This window comes from Girardinichthys multiradiatus, chromosome 19 (genome assembly GCF_021462225.1).
Source record: "Girardinichthys multiradiatus isolate DD_20200921_A chromosome 19, DD_fGirMul_XY1, whole genome shotgun sequence".
Taxonomy (NCBI): domain Eukaryota; kingdom Metazoa; phylum Chordata; class Actinopteri; order Cyprinodontiformes; family Goodeidae; genus Girardinichthys; species Girardinichthys multiradiatus.
In genome coordinates this window covers 31856078-31874194 of record NC_061811.1, presented here as the reverse complement: position 1 = coordinate 31874194, position 18117 = coordinate 31856078, and the positions used below count along the sequence as shown (strand labels likewise).

The following is an 18117-nucleotide window of genomic DNA, read 5'->3' as shown; positions in this document are numbered from 1 at the left end:
ATCAAGGGCTGTCCTGTCTTTGAAGTATGTGTGTGGCTTTGATGTACTCAGATTCTGAAAAGTCCTGGTCAATAGTGCAGAATTCACAGTTTTTAACTGCATCAGGACAGGTTACATTACTTTTGCCATATCACCGTCTCGTTTTATTTATTTCATATTTAAGAATCAACCGACTGTCTGGGATAGAATGTTCCATGGTCTATGAGTCCTCCTAAGTGGTCAGATAATTCAAAACTACATTATCTCTTGAAGCATCGTGCATGCCGAAATGAATAAAGCATTTCTGTAGCGCTGCATAAGATCAAGTAATGTTATTGTTGGGTCACTGTTTACTGTGTTGATCCTGTAACAGGGGCACACGTTCTTCATACATGGTGTGTGAATGAGAGGGCGCTCATCAGGCAGAATTTTTGAACTCAAAATTCACGGCAACTCGGCTTAACTTGTGTCCAAATTATGTACACTACAGTGTCAAATGTGTAGTAATGCACTGAAGGAGCGTTATTTTTCAGACAGTCTTGCTCTTACTAGTTACTAACTAAATACAAACAGAAATTCTTGCTACAACACAAACTTTCTCAACCACGGTATTTAACTTTTACTGAGTTTATATATATTCATTCATAACGCAACCCCCATAATCATACTAGCACACATTGCAGATGATGAATGAGAAAAACACTGACTGAACCATCATCTTCAAATAAAATAAATTTCATTTGAGTTGCTAGGTGAGGTAGTTAATGAATAAGAATTATTCGATGACTGAACTTTTATGGACAAATGAAAATTAACTTATTTGATATTTTAAAAAAAAAGTATTTATATTGCAGAGAAAGGTTAAAAGAGAAAACATTTTCTGAAGCAAGTTATGTAAGGACTCAATCTGGTGATTGAGGAAAAAACATCTTTATTAGAAAGAAAAATGCAAAGGATTGCATGAATTGCAGTTTCCTCACATCAGTGTCTAGCAATGTTATCATTGAATGTATCTAACATTGTTGGATACTGACATGAGGAAACTGTATTTTCACAAAACAGATGCACGGTGATTAAATATGTTTGGTTGATTCATTCCCAAATCCTCATGATAAATTTAACAAAGTATGCAGTGACTCCACCTGTTGGCCAGCTAATCCTGCTGTATTGTGCTTTGTCATCAAACATACAGGCTATCGCCTCTTATAGAGAAAAATGTTAGAATTCTTCCAGCCTTTGCTACAAATAATAATCTAGTTGGTTCCAAGACAAGTGGGGTAACACCATTAATAAATGTTTTTGTTTAACTTTGTCTTAGGAATCACATCCATATTATTGGTAATTCTGTGGGATCTTTAAAATTAACGAAAAATAAAATGAGTTTACAAACAGGAGGTAAATTTCATCAGATAGGGTTTTTTCAAAACCACTGGTAAATGGTTTACTGACCATGGTATCACTGTGCTCAATTGGCCTGCCAACTCTCCTGACCTGAACCCCATAGAGAATCTGTGGGATATTGTGAAGAGAACGTTGATAGACTCAAGACCCAACACTCTGGATGAGCTAAAGGCCGCTATCGAAGCATCCTGGGCCTCCATAAGACCTCAGCAGTGCCACAGGCTGATTGCCTCCATGCCACGCCGCATTGAAGCAGTCATTTCTGCAAAAGGATTCCCGACCAAGTATTGAGTGCATAACTGTACATGATTATTTGAAGGTTGACGTTTTTTGTATTAAAAACACTTTTCTTTTATTGGTCAGATGAAATATGCTAATTTTGTGAGATAGGAATTTTGGGTTTTCATGAGCTGTATGCCAAAATCATCCGTATTAAGACAATAAAAGACCTGAAATATTTCAGTTAGTGTGCAATGAATCTAAAATATATGACTGTTAAATTTTCATCATGACATTATGGAAAATAATGAACTTCATCACAATATACTAATATTTTGAGAAGGACCTGTACAGCACAGCCAGTGAGGCTGGGTATGGCTTCTGCTAAACAGAGTTCAGTGACTGTAACAGCTTAGAAAATGGATGTATGTATAAAACTGTTTTCTGAGCAACCAGTTGTTTTGTGCCATAAAAAAATAGGCAAAACTTAATTGTTAAATAACAACCCTAATTTTAATTACACTTAATTTAATTTCAAGCTGCTAAATATATGGTACTATGGAGAGAACATCATCAGTTATGTAATCTAAATATTTATGTATATATACACCTTCAATTAAACGTGTGAGTGCAGAAATGTTGGATGCCTGGGAGAAGAACAGTAAATAACAGCAACATGTTTGTAAAAAGAAAACATTGCATGAAGCACTTGAAAATCCAGATGATTAAAAAATAATGAACAAATGTACTATCCTTTCAACTGACTTTAGGTTGCTATTTATATTCATAACTGCTCTTTTTCCTCAGCTTTCACATAATGTCATGTGTTTGTGGTATCCTGTTGTGGTGCAGCTATCAGCTGGATTACTCTGAAGGTTTTTGTATGGGAGAGTCACTCTCTTTAATACTGTGCATAAATACGTGCGGCTCCAAAATATTCCCCACCATCTTCAGGGTGTCTCAGGTTTAGGATGTGAAGATAAGCCGTCTTCTGTCCATCTCCGCTCACTTTAAAGTGGCCTTCAAATGCTGACTCCACAGTGGGGCTTTTAAAGTACACGTACCCGATCAGATTCAGGGAAGTGTCTCCTGGAGAACGCTGATACCAGAGAATAGTATCATAGCTCGGGATTTTATGAGTGAAGGTCAGGTTGACTTTACTGTTTGGTTGGCTCAGAACCTCAGCTGGAGACTGAAATACTTCCTTTTCTTTACTGAGGTAGACTCCTGTGAAAAGATTGAAGCTTTATAGTTATATGACCTAAATAAATCACCTATAAAAATGGAACTCCAAGGAATGACAATGAAAATGCAAATGTTTCTCCTCATCTACATATGTACCTATGTAGTTTCAAAATGCTGCTTTGATAAAAAAAAAAATAGTAGTAATACCTTTAATCCAGAAAGTGACAGTGATGAAGATGAGAGATGGCTTCATGTTGAATGCCAGGAGGCAACTGTCTCTCTACTTTGAAGGAGGGACAGGAAATTATGTTCTTTTTCTTTTTTCAGAATCAGCTTTATTGCCAAGTTTGTACAAACAAACAAGGAATTTAACTCTGGTACACTTGCTCTCAGTGAGGATTTTCTTTGTATATATTGCAGTGGAAATAAAAAATATCTTTTCAAATGTACATATATACACAACTGACATGCAATTGACTTTACAATGGAATATAATGTGAAATCAGTCCAAGTATGCATGGTGTTCTTTTGGAACTCTGACTGTCAAGTGTTCATCAGAGAAACAGTCTGTGGGTAGGTGGCTGGTTTTAGCAGACTGCCCTCTGTAGTGCCAACCTGAAGGTAAAAGCCTAAACAGTTTGTGTGCAGGGTGTGGGGGGTCTGCAGAGATTTTAGCGGCCCTTTTCCTGAACCTAGACCTGTATAAATCCTGGATAGAAAGCAGTGGCGGATGCTGGTCTTTCAAGGAGGGGAAGCTCAATTTCAAGATCGCTGATTCGCTCATTTCGCTGTCAATCAAAAAGGGATTCAGCCTCAGACAGATCATCCAATCATCATGCAGAAGCTGAGCGTCCGGGCCAGCCGAGGCCAGCCCACAGCCCCATAGACCCCCAGAGACGCTGAGCGTCCGATGGGCGGGACAAAGCCCAGCATTTTTGCAACGCTATTAAACTCACTGTTTAAAGCACTGTGAAGCTGCGGGAATGAGTGAGAGGAAAGCCACGTCGTTACCATTGATAAGAATCTGATTCTGAACAAAAGTTGAGTGCTTTGTAGCACATATTTAGTCAATGACATGTACACACAACAGTATATATTTGATCACTTATTTTTTGACATTTAGGGGAAGCTGAGCTTCCCTTGCAGTCTTAGAGCAATCGTCACTGATAGAAAGGAAGGTCAGCCCTGATGATTCTCTCTGCAGACCTGATTATTCGTTGCAGTCTGGACCTGTCCTGTTTTGTGGATGAGCCAAACCACACTGAGATGGACGAAGACAGGACAGACTGAATTATGGCAGTGTAGAAGATGACCAGCAGCTCCTGTGGAAGGTTATGCTGCTTGAGTTGCCTCAGGAAGTACAGTCTCTGCGGGGTCTTCTTTTGAACATTGTCTGTGTGAAGACTATCTCAGGTTTCGAGAAATGGTGGTTCCTAGGAACCAGAAGTGGTTGTTGAGGATGGTGAAGGGGGTGTGTGGGGGTGGTGTTCTGCAGAAGTCCACCATCATCTCCACAGTCTTGAGTGGATTAAGTTCCATGTGGTTTTGACCACAACAGTATACCAGCCAATCCACCTCCTGTCTGTATGCAGACTCATCACTGTCCTGGATCGGTCCAATAACAGTGGTGTCATCTGCAAAGAGGGGTCCACTAAGGTTCAGTCATTTGTGTAGAGGGAGAAGAGAAGTGGGGAGAGAACACTCCTCTTGGGGGAGGCTCCTGCCGGTCCTTTAGGAAGCTGGTGATCCACTGACAGGTGGAGGCCGGGACTTTGAGCTGGGTGAGTTTTTTGTGGAGGATGTCTGGGTTAATAGTGTTGAAGACTGAGCTGAAGTCCACAAACAGGATCCTGGTGTACATCCCTGGGTGGTCGAGGTGTTGCAGGATCAAGTGTAGTCCCACGTTGACTGCCCGGTAGGCAAACTGCAGTTGGTGCAGCAGGGGATTGTGATGTCCTTCAGGTGCTTCAACACCAGTCAGTCAAAGGATTTCCTGCCCACAGACGTCAGGGTGACAGGCCTGTAGTCATTCAATCCTGTGACTGTGGGTTTCTTGGGTACTGGGATGAGTGGAGCATTTGAAACAGGAGGGAACCTCACACAGTTCCAGTTACTCCAGATAGATCTCAGTAAAGATGGGTGCCAATTGGACGGCACAGGGTCTCAGGTATGATGGGGATACATTATCAGGTCCTGAGGCCGTCTTTGTTTTCAGGTGTTGAAAGAGCCTATTTACATCTTCCTCTGAGATCCTAAGTGCAGGCAGGGGGTCTGAAGGTAAAGGGGTGGTTGGTGTATGGCAAGAATTTGTGTCTGAATGGGATATGGAGGAGTTGGATTGACGTGTGTACTGCTGCTTTTCATACCTGCAGTAGAAGCCATTCAATTGATTTTCCAGACAAGGATTCTGATCAGAGTTGGGGGAAGGTCCCCTGTAGACAGTCAGGTTTTTCAAACAATTCTGAACAGCAGCAGCGTCTCCACGTAAGAAGCTTTTCTTTAGCTTTTCACTGTAGCTTCTTTTCACTCCTTGGCCTGTTTGTTCCAGGCCTGCTTATACAGGGCCCGGTCCCCACTGCTGTGAGCCTCTTCCATACCCCTGCACAGGTGCCTCAGATGAGACGTGAACCAAGGTTTATTGTTATTGTATGTTGTCCGAGCTACCGCACCCTGTCGGCGGTCAGATGCCTCGGAGCTCCTCCGGTCCTTGGAACCCTGGAAGTGTTTAACAGTTGCAGGAAGAATGGCGCTTGTGTGACTGTAGCGTAAAGTTAACATAAACGTGTGAAGTTCGGTGGAGGGACAGTAGGGGCTCATACGTAGAGGTATTCAGTTAGTACCAAAACTGTTTAATTACACCAAAGTAACTCAGATATTTAGCCTATTTAGTGAATAAATTAAATTTTCTAAAAAAGAACCTCTGGTTTCATGCATGTTTTCAGCTTCCATCTTTACAACCACAAAAGCAGGTGCTTGAATGACATTCATTAATTTTTCAATTGAAAACCACTGAGAGATAAAACACTGTGCAGTTTTTGTTGAAGTGCAAAGTAAATCTTTATCATTGTGCTTCTCGTGCAGCACAGTAGTAAACACCAGTGTGAACTTGTTCTAAGGTTTGGATTATCAGAGAGCCATTCTTTGCTGTTTCCCCTCCCAGATCTCCTGAAATTCGAAAGTCCTTTTGATAGCCGTCTTCCATAATTACATCTTTGAAGTACAAATATCCGATAAGCTTCATGGCTGTGTCTCCGGGTGACTGTTGGTACCAGAGCATAACTCTGTAGTTGGTTCTTTCATGGCTGCAGAAAATCTGAATTTTGTCACCAGCTTTTTTGATGAGATCAGAGTGGGACTGATGAACCTCAAGCCCCAGACTGAGACCTAATTATGAGAAGGAATATAAGGATAGACTTTACGTCTTGAGGAAAAACATTAATACAATCCTTTCGAAAGAAAATAATTACCTGCAAGACATGAGAAGACAAAGATGCAGTTCATTTTTCTTCCTCTAACTGAAGGAATTGTGTAGAAATTTCCTAGAACAAACTGGACTACTTTCAGGTGTGCAGCCATAAACCTTACTGCTGTTTCACTGAGATGAAGTCATTCTCATTGCTGTGTGGATTCCGCTCATGTCTTGAGAGGAAATTGAACTGATAAATTAACACCACCCTTTAGCGCAGTCTCACAAAGTCAAAGAATTCAAAGTTCAGCTTGCAAGCAGAGTCTTCTTTAGATTCAAATATTAATGCTCTGGATATTGAGAAATAGGCTTTAGTCAGCTTATCTGGACTTTAAGAAATCTTCTCAAACCCCATTGGGAGATTAAGAAAGGTTCTGATTATTCTATCTTTGAAAAAAATTAAAACTCAGGTTTATTTGACTATAAGTGACCTGCTCTTTGTTATCATGTGGTGATGTGAAATCAGAAGAAAACTGGTGGTTTAAAAGAGAAAAAAGCAAATATTGTTATTGATAAAAGTGATCATAAATTACAGAACAAATCTCCATTCTTCCCGGGAAACGTCTTGAAAAAAACCTATATTATAACATACAATGCTTTGCAAAGTCACTCAGAACCCTTCCTTTTTTCACATTTTCTCAAGTTACAACCATAAACCTGGATGTATTTCAGTGTGATGTCATTTGACAGACCAACTTTCAGAAACATATTTGTGCAGTGTAAAGAATATCATTAGGGATTGTAATATATTTATTTTTTTACAAATATAAACTGAAAAGTGTGATTTCTATTTGTCTTTCAGTCTCTGTACTCTGAGACCCCTAAAAATACCGTGCAAGCCGTTCCTTTCGACCAAAATAAATGAACATTAGAGAAGGAGCCAAGAGGCCCATGGTGACTCTGGAGGAGCTGCAGGAATCCTCAGTTCAAGGGGGGTACTTTTATTGAGAAGGGACCGTTGGAAGTCCATGAATTCTGTTCAGGGCCTCAAACAATCTTAACCCAGTTCTGAAGCCATGGCAGGACCTCTGTGATTTTTATTTGCTCTCTGAACATTGCTTTATTAAAAGAGGAAATCCAGAACCTCTGCTTTCACACATTTTTAATAGGTATCATCTTTACAACCACAACAACAGGTGTCAGTTTTCTATTGAAAACCACCTGATGATAAAACACTGTGCAGTTTTTGCTGAAGTGCAGAGAGGATTTTTGTCATTGTGCTTCTCTTGCAGCGCAGTAGTAAACGGCAGAATAACTTTGTTCCAAGGTCTGGATTATCAGGGAAGCATTCTTTGCTGTATTCCCTCCCAGATCCCCAGACATGCCAAAGTCCTTCTTGTATGTGTCTTCTATAGATGGATTTTGGTAGTGCAAATATCCAATGAGCTTCATGGCTGTGTCTCCAGGTGACTGTTGATACCAGAGTATCACTCTATAGTCAGTTCTTTCATGGCTGCAGAAAATCTGAACTTCATCACCAGCTTTTTTGATGAGATCAGAGTGGGACTGATGAACCTCAAGACCCAGACTGAGACCTGATATTTTGAGAAAATATATAGATTATTCTTGTTGATAAAATAAACGCTTCACATGATATTATTCTGGAAAAAAATACCTGCAAGCCAAGAGAAGATAAAGATCCAGTTCATTTTTCTTGCTTGAATGAAGGCATTTGCTTGGAAATGTTCTACAGCATACTAAACTACTATTGAGTGTGTAGCTGTCAAAGAGTCCCACTGAGGTGATGATGAATGCCTTTCTTATAGTGAAATGGAGTCAGCCTATAGCTCAAGAGGAAACGGAAGTGATGAAGAGACACAAACACTAAGTGCAGCCTCACCAAGTCAAACTTCCGTCAAGGTTCAGCTGGCAAGCAAAGGTCTGTTTAGAGTCTAATTTCAAACTAAAATAGTGATTAAGGTAACAGGAACAAAGTAAATGGAAGTAGGCATCATTTCTATTATGCACATTCCAACAAAAAATTGGGAAATGTTTACATGATAGTACCTTTGGAACACCACAGGCTCAGGGTTAATGACTGGAAGTAAGCCGTTATTTCTCAACATGTTTATTTATGAAGACAGTGGAAAATATAATGTTATAAGTCAAAAATCAGAAAATGCAACCATCTGTTGTACTATGTGATGAACCTTACTGGTAAAGTAATCATCTATGAGTTGACATAAACACAGAATAAATCTGTGTGTTCCAGGTTCCTTCTAAAAATCTCATAAAAACTGGACAATACACACATTTTGACCGACATATTGAGACACTCCTCCTGATGATTGAACTCAGATGTTCCAGCCACCACCATGCCCACAGGTTTATAAAATTCAGTACACATTCAGGCTGCTTCTACAAACATTAGAGGAAGAATGGGGAGCTCAGTGAATTCCAGGTTATTATTGTGACAGGAAGTCACTTGGGCAATATGTTCATCCATGAAATTTCCTAGAAACTAAATATTCCAACATTTAGTGTTATTATAACGCAGGGGAAGTGATTGGAAACAATAGCAACTCAGCCACAGAGAGATGGGCCGTGTAACATTATGGAGTGGGTTCAGCAGAAACTGAGGAGCACAGCCAACAGCTGCAGGTCTCCAACCTTTGTGGCCTTCAGATAATCTCAGGAACAGCATGAGGAAAGCTTCATGAAGTTGATTTGCATAGCCGAGCAGCTTCTTCTAAGCCTACCATCAACAAATGCAATGCAAAGCAAGGGAAACAGTGGGGTGAAGCACACCATAGAGAAGTGTTTGAATTTATGCCTGCATCTGGCAATCTGTTAGACGAGTCAGAGTTTGGATTCTGTGTTTGGGATTATGGTGTGGAGTTATGTTCAAGTGCCTGGGGTTGCCCCCTTACTTCCAAAAACAACAACCATCACTGCTGCCTTATACAATTACACTTGGGACAATTTCATGCTTCTGACTGTGTGGGACCAGTTAGAGGATGACCTCTTCCTGTTCCAGCACAAGGTTGATCAAGACATGGATGATGGAGTTTGTTGTGAAAGAACATCACTGGCTTGCACAGAAGCTCTGTCCTAGAAATGATAGAGCACATCTGGGATAAATTAGTGGAGACAGCAAGCCTTCTGTTCCCAAATCAGTGACTGACTTCATAGATGTTCTTTTCCACTAATGGTCAAATATTCCCAGAACCTTCCCAGAACAGCTGAAGCTGGTATAACTCTGTATTAATGCTTCTGGAAATATAGCTTATTTCAATTTTCTCCACGTGAAATTGTTAAGATTAACTATTTCTTGAGCCGCACTGCCATCTACAGGAGAGCCATTAAATTGCATATGTGGGTTTTGATTAACTCATTTTATTGGCAATCAGTTTTTTTTCTGTGAGATCTCCTCACATCATTGGGTTTGCTGACGGCACAGAAAAACACACCACTGTCATCAGGCTGTAAGTCCTTCATGGTCAGAGCTCCATTCTCTGTGCTATGCTGTCTTTAACTGCTGAGTATTTGGTCTGAAGGCTCTCTCCATAGTCTGGCAGCCCACCCAAAGCTGTAAACACAGTGAGGGCCATGGTCTTCCCTGGACGTTGTCTGTACCAGTACATCTGACTATAAGTGATATCTTTCTTGTGGCTACATTTAATCTCTGCAGACTTGGTCTCAAAACCCCAGCTGATTTTAGGCTCTTGGATGACATCCTGACAGTAAACTGTAAGGAGACAGAAGAACATTCAGGAACCCGTTAACTGTTTGAATCAACACATGTCAAAATCCAAAAGGATACTCTCAAATATACCTTGCTTCTTTGAAAAAAAAGAGAAGAAATATGAAAAGAACTTGAGATATCATTTTGAATTATTGTGTTTGTTCGACACATTCTATTGATGTGATCTAATAAAGGTGTGCTGAATATCTGAGGGAGGTTTAATACTGTGCTGCTTCAAAGAAAATCCTCCCCTTTTAGAGAGAGAGAGAAACATTTGTTTAGAATGAGTTGATCTGGGTGCAAAGCTGTGTGAGTCATAATAATAAAGAGAGAAAAACCCAGGAGAGGTTTTTGCACTGAGGAGCAGTGATTTGCAGCACTGTGGTAGCGAGCGGCACAGAAGTAAACTGCGCTGCTGTTTGGGCTGAGAGCTTCAAGCATTAAAGTACAGGTCTGGCCTTTGTCTGCATTCCCACCCAGCTTCACATTCAGCCCTGCTTCAGGATTCTCCATGTCTTTGTACATGTGTCCCAGGAACTGGAGCTGTGTTGACTGTTTGTACCAGAGAACCCGATCATAGCTTGGAATACTATGTGAGCATTTTATCGTGGCAGATTCTCCTGGTTTTTTTATGATGTGCTCAGGAACCTGGTAGACTTGGTCACTTAGTGATGAACCTAGATAAAAAGAGCAAAGACATTAAACTCATGTAGCCTGTTAAATAGAAAAGATGTAAATCTTAAGCCAATAGATCATTCACCTCATGCTAAAGTTCTTAAAATATCTTTAATAAAAATTCAAACTCTGCTTTACCTGAAAGAAGAAACAAATCAAAGCTTACATAAAAAAAAAAGTAACATTGTATTGTATTTGGTAAAATTAATACAATAGCAATAAAGCTAACATCACCCTCTGGCTCTAAGAAAAGCAATTGAGCACAGAGAAAGCAAGTTGTGTCATGGTATGGTTCTTAACACTGAAACTATATCAGCAGCACCACCTGGTACTGCCTCAGTATAGGATATGCTGCCACCTAATGAAATAATTTGAAACTACATATAAATGAAACGCTTTGTAAATTTCCAAATTTAAGGTATATATTTGCAAAACTAACAAACTTGACCTGCAAGTGAACTTTTTCACATACTGTCAGGTTACAACATCAAAATACAATGTATTTCACTGGGATTTTATATGATAGACCAACTCAAAGTAGTGCAAATACTACACTCATGAAACAGACAGGTCTTCTTCTGTTTGACATCTTTTTTGCCCCAAGTTGCATATATTTGTTGGAATCTTTCTCTCTGCAGCAGCTGGAATAAATGCACATATCAATGGCAGTCACGTTACGGATCCACAACTCGACCATACTTTGTGTTCACAGTAGATCATGTCACTCTGATTTTCTGGTAACGTCTGTGCCGAACAACAATTGACTACACAGAAAATGTAGAACAATTAAATTGCTGAAGAAAACAAACTACTGTACATAAAATGAACTAAAACGATCCAATTTCACAGTGCTTTATCCATCACTTTAGAAAATACACTAATCAAAATATTTCTAGGATGTAACACAAAACCGTAAAGTGGAAGGACAAATACGTGCTTTTCAACAATGTTTTTTTTAACAAATAAACATCCCAAAAATTGTGTTGCATTTTAATACTTTGTAGAACCACACTTTACTGCAATTACAGCTGTTAGTCTTATGAGGTGTGTCTTTACCAGCCTTAAACATCAGGAGACTGATTTTTCCCACATTCTACTTTGTAAAATATCTGAAACTCAGTTAGATTGGATAGTGTGTCTGTGGAAAACATTTTTTAGGTCTTGCCACATAGATTTGTGATGTGATAGTTGTTGTGCATACATGTTCTGCCACCTGAACTCTGATCTCTGTAGCTCCTACAGAATTACCATGACCCTCCTGGCTGCTGCTCTGATTAACACTCTCCTTCCCTGGCCTGTCAGTTTAAGTAAAGGCCATGTCTTAGAGTATCATTTTATGAACTAAACCTGTTCTCCACAACTTTCTTGGTCACTTGTCTGTGCTGTTACTTTATCTTCACAATGCTGTTTGCTTACTAAATGTTCTCCTAATAAACCTCTGAGGCCATCACAGAATAGCAGGATTTGTACTGAGATTAATTTACAAACACGTGGACTCTATTCACTAATGACAAACTTCTGAAGGCAGCTTTATAGAGTGATGAGGTCTGAAATAAATAATGTGATTTTTTAAAATTGTAAAAATTTTGAAAACCATGTATAATTCTGCTTCCATGTCACAATTACAGACTATTTTGTGTTAATGTGGTACGCAAGATCCCAGTAACTTAAATTAATGATTTTGGTTGTGACTTGACATGATGTAAAAGCGCTTTGGAATAGCTACATCATTTTATCTGTGAAAGAAAGGATGACAATGTTAGCTGGAATGGATCAGGCAGGTGAAATGATTGGTGAACTGCCGGCCTCAGATGAAGGAAATCTGTTAAATTAGAGGCAGATATGCAAATGTGGGAAGAAGTTTTTGTACTGGCAATAAGTTGTTTGTGTCACTATGGCAACTGACACATAAATAAACCGCACTGCTGTTTGATTTGCAGTTCTGATCTATATCTGCACTTCCATCCATCTTTCCATCCAGTCCATCCTCTGGGTATGAATCGCTGTAGTAGACGTTCCCTAGGAGGAACAGCCGTCTGTCTGACTGCTTGTACCAGAGAACCTGGTTATAGTTTTGAACTCTGTGTGAACAGTAGATCTTGGCTGTCCCTCCTGATCTACTGTAGATATTTGCAGGATTCTGAAACACCTGTTGACTGCAAGAAGAACCTGGAAATGTAAAAAAAAACAAAAAAAACACTACACCGTATTATGCTGTCTGAATCGACCAGTTAAAAACGTATCTAAATATCAAAACTCTTTGAAAGGTTTATGGCATCACCTGGAAGTAAAATCCAGTTGAAATAAATGCTCAGAATCAGAATAATCAACATATCTTTAACATATGGTGGCTGTTTAAGGAAGATCTCAGATAAAATGTTACTTTTTTCAAATCATCATCATGAAGGAAGAGCTTTAGGTTCTCCTCAGCACAGAGGAAGTCTGTGTGAAGATATACTGCCTTGTTATGAAAGGAAGAACACAGCTGCCAAGAGCTGAGAGATATAAAAAAGATTAAATGACAGGTTTTTGTACTGAGGAGCTTTAATATGAAGCGCTGTGGTATCTAGCAGCACAGAAATAAATTGCACTGCTGTCCACACTCAGATCCTCAACTGTTAGTGTGCAGATCTTGTCTTTGTTTGCGCTGCCATTTATTTTCACATTGACTCCAGGCTCTGGAGTTCCAAACATTACGTTCATGTATCCCAGGAACTCCATCTGCTTGTTATTAGAGTGTTTGTACCAGAGTATCCGATCATAGCTCTCAATACTGTGTGAACAGTTGATGAGGGCTGCTCCTCCAGGCTTGTGGAACATCTCAGCTGGAGTCTGGTGGACCTGATCGCTGAGAGAAGCACCTGTTGAAAAGGTTTTAACACTGAATATTAATATTAAATCAGGTAATGTTAACAAGTTACTTTAAAGAAACAATTTTAACACAGCAGTTCAAGATAGTCTTTGTAAATAAAGATATTTTGTTTATTTCTGTCTTACATAAATGTTTATTTCATTTGTTGAGCAAGAAGTTTGGTGTGGCAAAATGTAAAATTATATGTTTGTATAAACAGAAAGGCAATATTACCTAAAGTTGCAGAAACACTGGTCATTAGGCAGAATATGACAATCATAGTCTTTTCTGAAAGAGTTTAACATGAATACATCTGATATTGTGTCTCTACACCCAGCATATGTTGGTATGTTCAGTATATGAGACACAGCATCTGTGGACACTCCCACAGAAGGGAAATAGTCACATCCTATAACTGTGGGTTTTGACTGAGTACTTCATCTTCTAACAAATTTTCACATGATCATTTTACTGCTACACCAGTAAACTATTAACCAGTCAGTACTGTCACTTTTAACATTATTGTTAAACTATTATTACATCATTTACTAAATAAGTTATTACAATATTGGCTAGTTATAACCTACCTGGCATTATTATGCTGAAAACGAGCAGAATTATTGTTAATATCAGGTGATACATTGCTGGCCCATATTAGATTATTGGTCACTAAAGGACGGCTTATAGAGGCTCTCAACCTGCTGCTTATATGTTTGGTTTATAACTGCATGCTTCGAAACAATGTGAATGTTTTTCCTTGTCTCTGTGTGTGTGTGTGTGTGTGTGTGTGTGTGTGTGTGTGTGTATGTGTGTGTGTGTGCGTTTACAGGGTGTGGTGTGTCCCTTTGCCTCAGTGCGTGTTTTTGTCCTGAGACTCTGATCAACTCTTGGATTGTTTTGTATTGTGTATTTTAATCCTCCTGTGCTTTCTATGTGGCATTTAGATTTTTTGTAGTTAACAATGGTTACAGATTTTTAGTAGAGAGGAACCTGAAAAAAAGACAGCAAGAACAGCTAACAATGTTATGACATTCGAATGGGAAAAATTTTAACCCTGGAAGATAACCTAAAGAAACAAGACTAAATAAAGAAACTAACTTTATTAAAAGCAAAATGTTTTCTTTGAATGTGATTGTAGAAGTGTTCCTATGACTTTACCTGAAACCAGTAAGATGTCCAAGCTTATCCAGCAGAAAATGAACAGCATCATGTTATGTCACTTATATTATGTTTCTTCTTCTGTTTTCCTCTCTGTATATGAAGGTAGGTGGGTTTTGTCATTTCGCCTCATCTTCTTCTGAGTTTATAAAACTCTGCACCAGATAAATACTTTCCCTTTGGGATTAATAAAGTATTTTTGAATTGAATTGAATTGAATTGATGAGAGGTGAAAGACATTGTATGACCTCTAAATTAGACAAAGAAAAGACCTTAAACAAGCAAATGTAATTTACACATTAAATTTAGCATAAAAGCATAAACAAAGCATTTGAACTCTCTAGGAAAAGTATTGATTAGACTTTTTACGTAGAACTAAAAGATGGTCATATTTAAAAAAAGAATTAAATACATTTTACTGAGTTGTAATCAGCCCCACTGCAGGGTAACAGAGCACTAACACATCGTTAACACATGTTTGGATAAATATCTTAAAATGTGGCCCATCGTGACCAACTTTTATAATGGAACACTACTTTATCATACATTAACGAGTCAGTCAGTCAGTCAGTCATTTTCTACCGCTTATTCCATAGGAGGTCGAGGAGATTAAGCTGAGGTTTGTCTCTTAGAAAATGGTTAGTACCAATAACAATACTTTTAGTTTTTCCAACATTCCTCACTATTCTTAAATGTTGTCTATGTGCACCGATATGTTGTTGTTGTTGCAAAACTAACTAACTAACTAACTAACTACTTAAGTAAAATTCTTGGAACTTGAAGGTTACTTTCCAGAATTTCCTGGAACTTAACTTGTACTTTCAGGAACTTAACAGGTACTTTCCTGAACTTTCAAGGAACTTACTTTCACAAAGTTTCAGAGTAAGTGCCCTCAAATCACATAAGACATCTGAACATCTGAAGTTCTGGGAAAGATGTGGAATGAGTCCTGTAAACTCCAGAGAAATTAACCTCCAAGCTGTTTTATATATACATCGTCAGGGTTAGCTCTAACGGATCTCTGTACTTCACTATGACTACTTTGCCAATTTGCCTATAATAAGCCAAAACTGATGGTTAAACATTGATTCTTTCCTTAATCTTGTGTCAATTTGATGTTGGGTTGCATTTAATTTGCTTTTGACATAAAATGGAAAACACATGAAGCTTCTGATCAGAGGTTAACTCCACATTAATTTGTCTCTGATAAGAGAGTGTATATTATATTCTTTTTCTCTGAAACTATCATATAAAAAGTGCACATATTGAACCTCTTCTCATTACATCTGTAATATCTGTAATAGAAGGTAGGGCAATGTAAGCTGGAGTGGATCAGGCAGGTGCAATGATTGGTGAGCTGGTGGCTTCAGATGAAGGAAACCTGTTGTTGGGAGGTTTTTGTACTGAGAAGCAGTGACATGCAGCACTGTGCCGACTAGCTGCACAGAAATAAACACCACTGCTGCTCGGGTTGACTTCCTCCAATGTTAAAATGCAGGTTTGTCCTTTAATTGCCTGTCCCATTATCTTCACATTCACTCCAGTCTCCGGATAGCCATCATTAACGTTCATGTAACCCAGGAGCTGCATTTGATGATCCTTTAATTGTTTGTACCAGAGGATAACAGTGTAGTCCTGAATTTTGTGTTTACAGCTGATTTGAGGTTTATCTTCAGGCTTGCAGAACATGTGAGGAGTCTGGTGGACTTGGTCACTGAGAGAAGAACCTGTTAAAAAGATTGATTAATTCTATATTTTCAAATATTCAATTAATTCTTCCCTGTAAACAGTGAGCACACCCTTTCTCAGGCAACAAAACTACATTACCTGAAACAAGACGAACATTTAAGACTAAGCTTAAGAAGATGATCATGTTGTTGAGTTTTCTGTCAAAACAATTGTCCTCCATTCACTGAAAACCAGAAGAAAACCTTTCAGTCTGACAAAACAAAACGTTTAAGGTGGGTTGAACCTCTCTGTCTCCTCCTCTTTCAAATATTGAAACCAATCACCCATAACTGTCCTCTTACATCTGCTTTTAGCTGGCACTGCAAGTACAGTATTTATACTCCTTTGGTCCAACAAAGTAAAGAATAAATAAAAATACATTATTCTTCCAGGGCGATGGGATCATAAACCTGAAATAGCATTAAAATCAGCATCCCTGTTACTGTTGAAGTTAAAATAACATTCCCACTGCATGATGTTGCCGCTACCATGTTTCACAATGGTAATAGTTTATTCAGGATGATGTGCAGGGTTAGTCGTTTGCTAAAGCAGTTTGCATTGTAGTAATATGAGTTTGGTTATATATATACAGGTTGTCCACCAGAGGGCTCTGTGGGTACAGCTTAGAAATGCTATACTGTAATGTTGTGTTAGAAGAAGAGTTACTGCTAAAAAGGAAAAAGTCTACAGCTAGAATGTAACCTCTTGGTTGCTTCTTTGGTAAATGCTGTCTTTACCCGAGGACTTGAGAAGAGCATAGTGAGTTGAAAAAAGATTTAATGATGAAGAAAATATACAAATTTACTGAACAGCACGAGGAGAACAGGATGTGGCAAAAGGAGGCAAACAGGAGAATCCAGAAGTGATCAATTTAAACCAGTGAGTTTAAAAACAGAGGCAGAGTGGAGAAATGACCAATGAACCAGAGAATCTAATCAGATGAAATTTGGAGCAGCTGTGGCAGGAAAAATGCAAATAAACTGAATGGTGGAGGCTCATTTACACAGATGAGCCGTAACACAGAGAAATCCAGAGAAATAACAGAGACCTAACATGTAAATAAGATGTATTTAGAACACTAAAACAAAAAAGAATAAACAAATATGGAAAGCCCCCAATAAAAATAAGCATAAGAAAAAGAAGAAAAGAAGGTAAGCCAAGAACAAAGTAAACAGTAAAGAAATGGTCAAAATGCACAAAAGAAAATTAAATATCAGACACCTTAATGACACTGAAGTTAGGTGGATAATTATGTCTTTGTAGGTTTACAGTTATGTCATCCTCTTTCCATCATCAGATGATTGAAAAGTGCTCTGTGAAATGCCAAAAACGTTTGATATTGTTTTATAACCTAACCATCCTTTAAACGTCTTCAGAACTTTCTCCCTGACCTGTCCACTGTGTTCCTTGGTCTTCATGATGCTGTTTGTTTGCTAATTTTCTCTAACAAACCTTAGATGCTTTCACAAAATAGTTTTTCATACTGAGATTAAATTTAACACAGATATACACCTTTTCTGAATAGGTGACTTTCAGGGATATCATGGTAAAGGGGGCTGAATACATATGGATTCCACACTCGTTAGAGGAAAGATGGACAGAGGTAAAAGAAAAAAACAAAACAGGACAATCCTGAAGGAAACCTGGAAGTGTAGAGGGTGACCTTCCAGCAGCACGATGACACCAAAGATGCTGCCAGTGTTTCAGATCAAACATACATGTGTTAGAATGGCCAAGTCAAAGCCCAGACCTAAATCAAATTGAAAATCT

The 18117-nt window shown here is 38.7% G+C and overlaps 1 protein-coding gene and 1 gene segment (V, D, J or C); both read right to left on the bottom strand.

Annotated features, from left to right (window-relative positions):
• The window catches only part of LOC124855314 (M1-specific T cell receptor beta chain-like), a 29720-nt gene extending 15928 nt beyond the window's left edge, over positions 1 to 13792 (bottom strand). Inside the window, exons 1-2 of the mRNA XM_047345069.1 lie at positions 13696 to 13792; positions 13167 to 13471 (exon numbers count right to left, since the gene is read on the bottom strand). Of these exons, the coding sequence (XP_047201025.1) occupies positions 13167 to 13471; positions 13696 to 13741 (351 nt within the window). The 5' untranslated portion in view covers positions 13742 to 13792. The remainder of the gene's footprint in view (positions 1 to 13166; positions 13472 to 13695) is intronic.
• On the bottom strand, positions 5846 to 6347 carry LOC124855313. The segment is given in 2 exon segments: positions 5846 to 6168; positions 6252 to 6347. Coding segments are annotated over 2 exon segments (357 nt in total).
• Positions 13793 to 18117: the final 4325 nt, after the last annotated feature.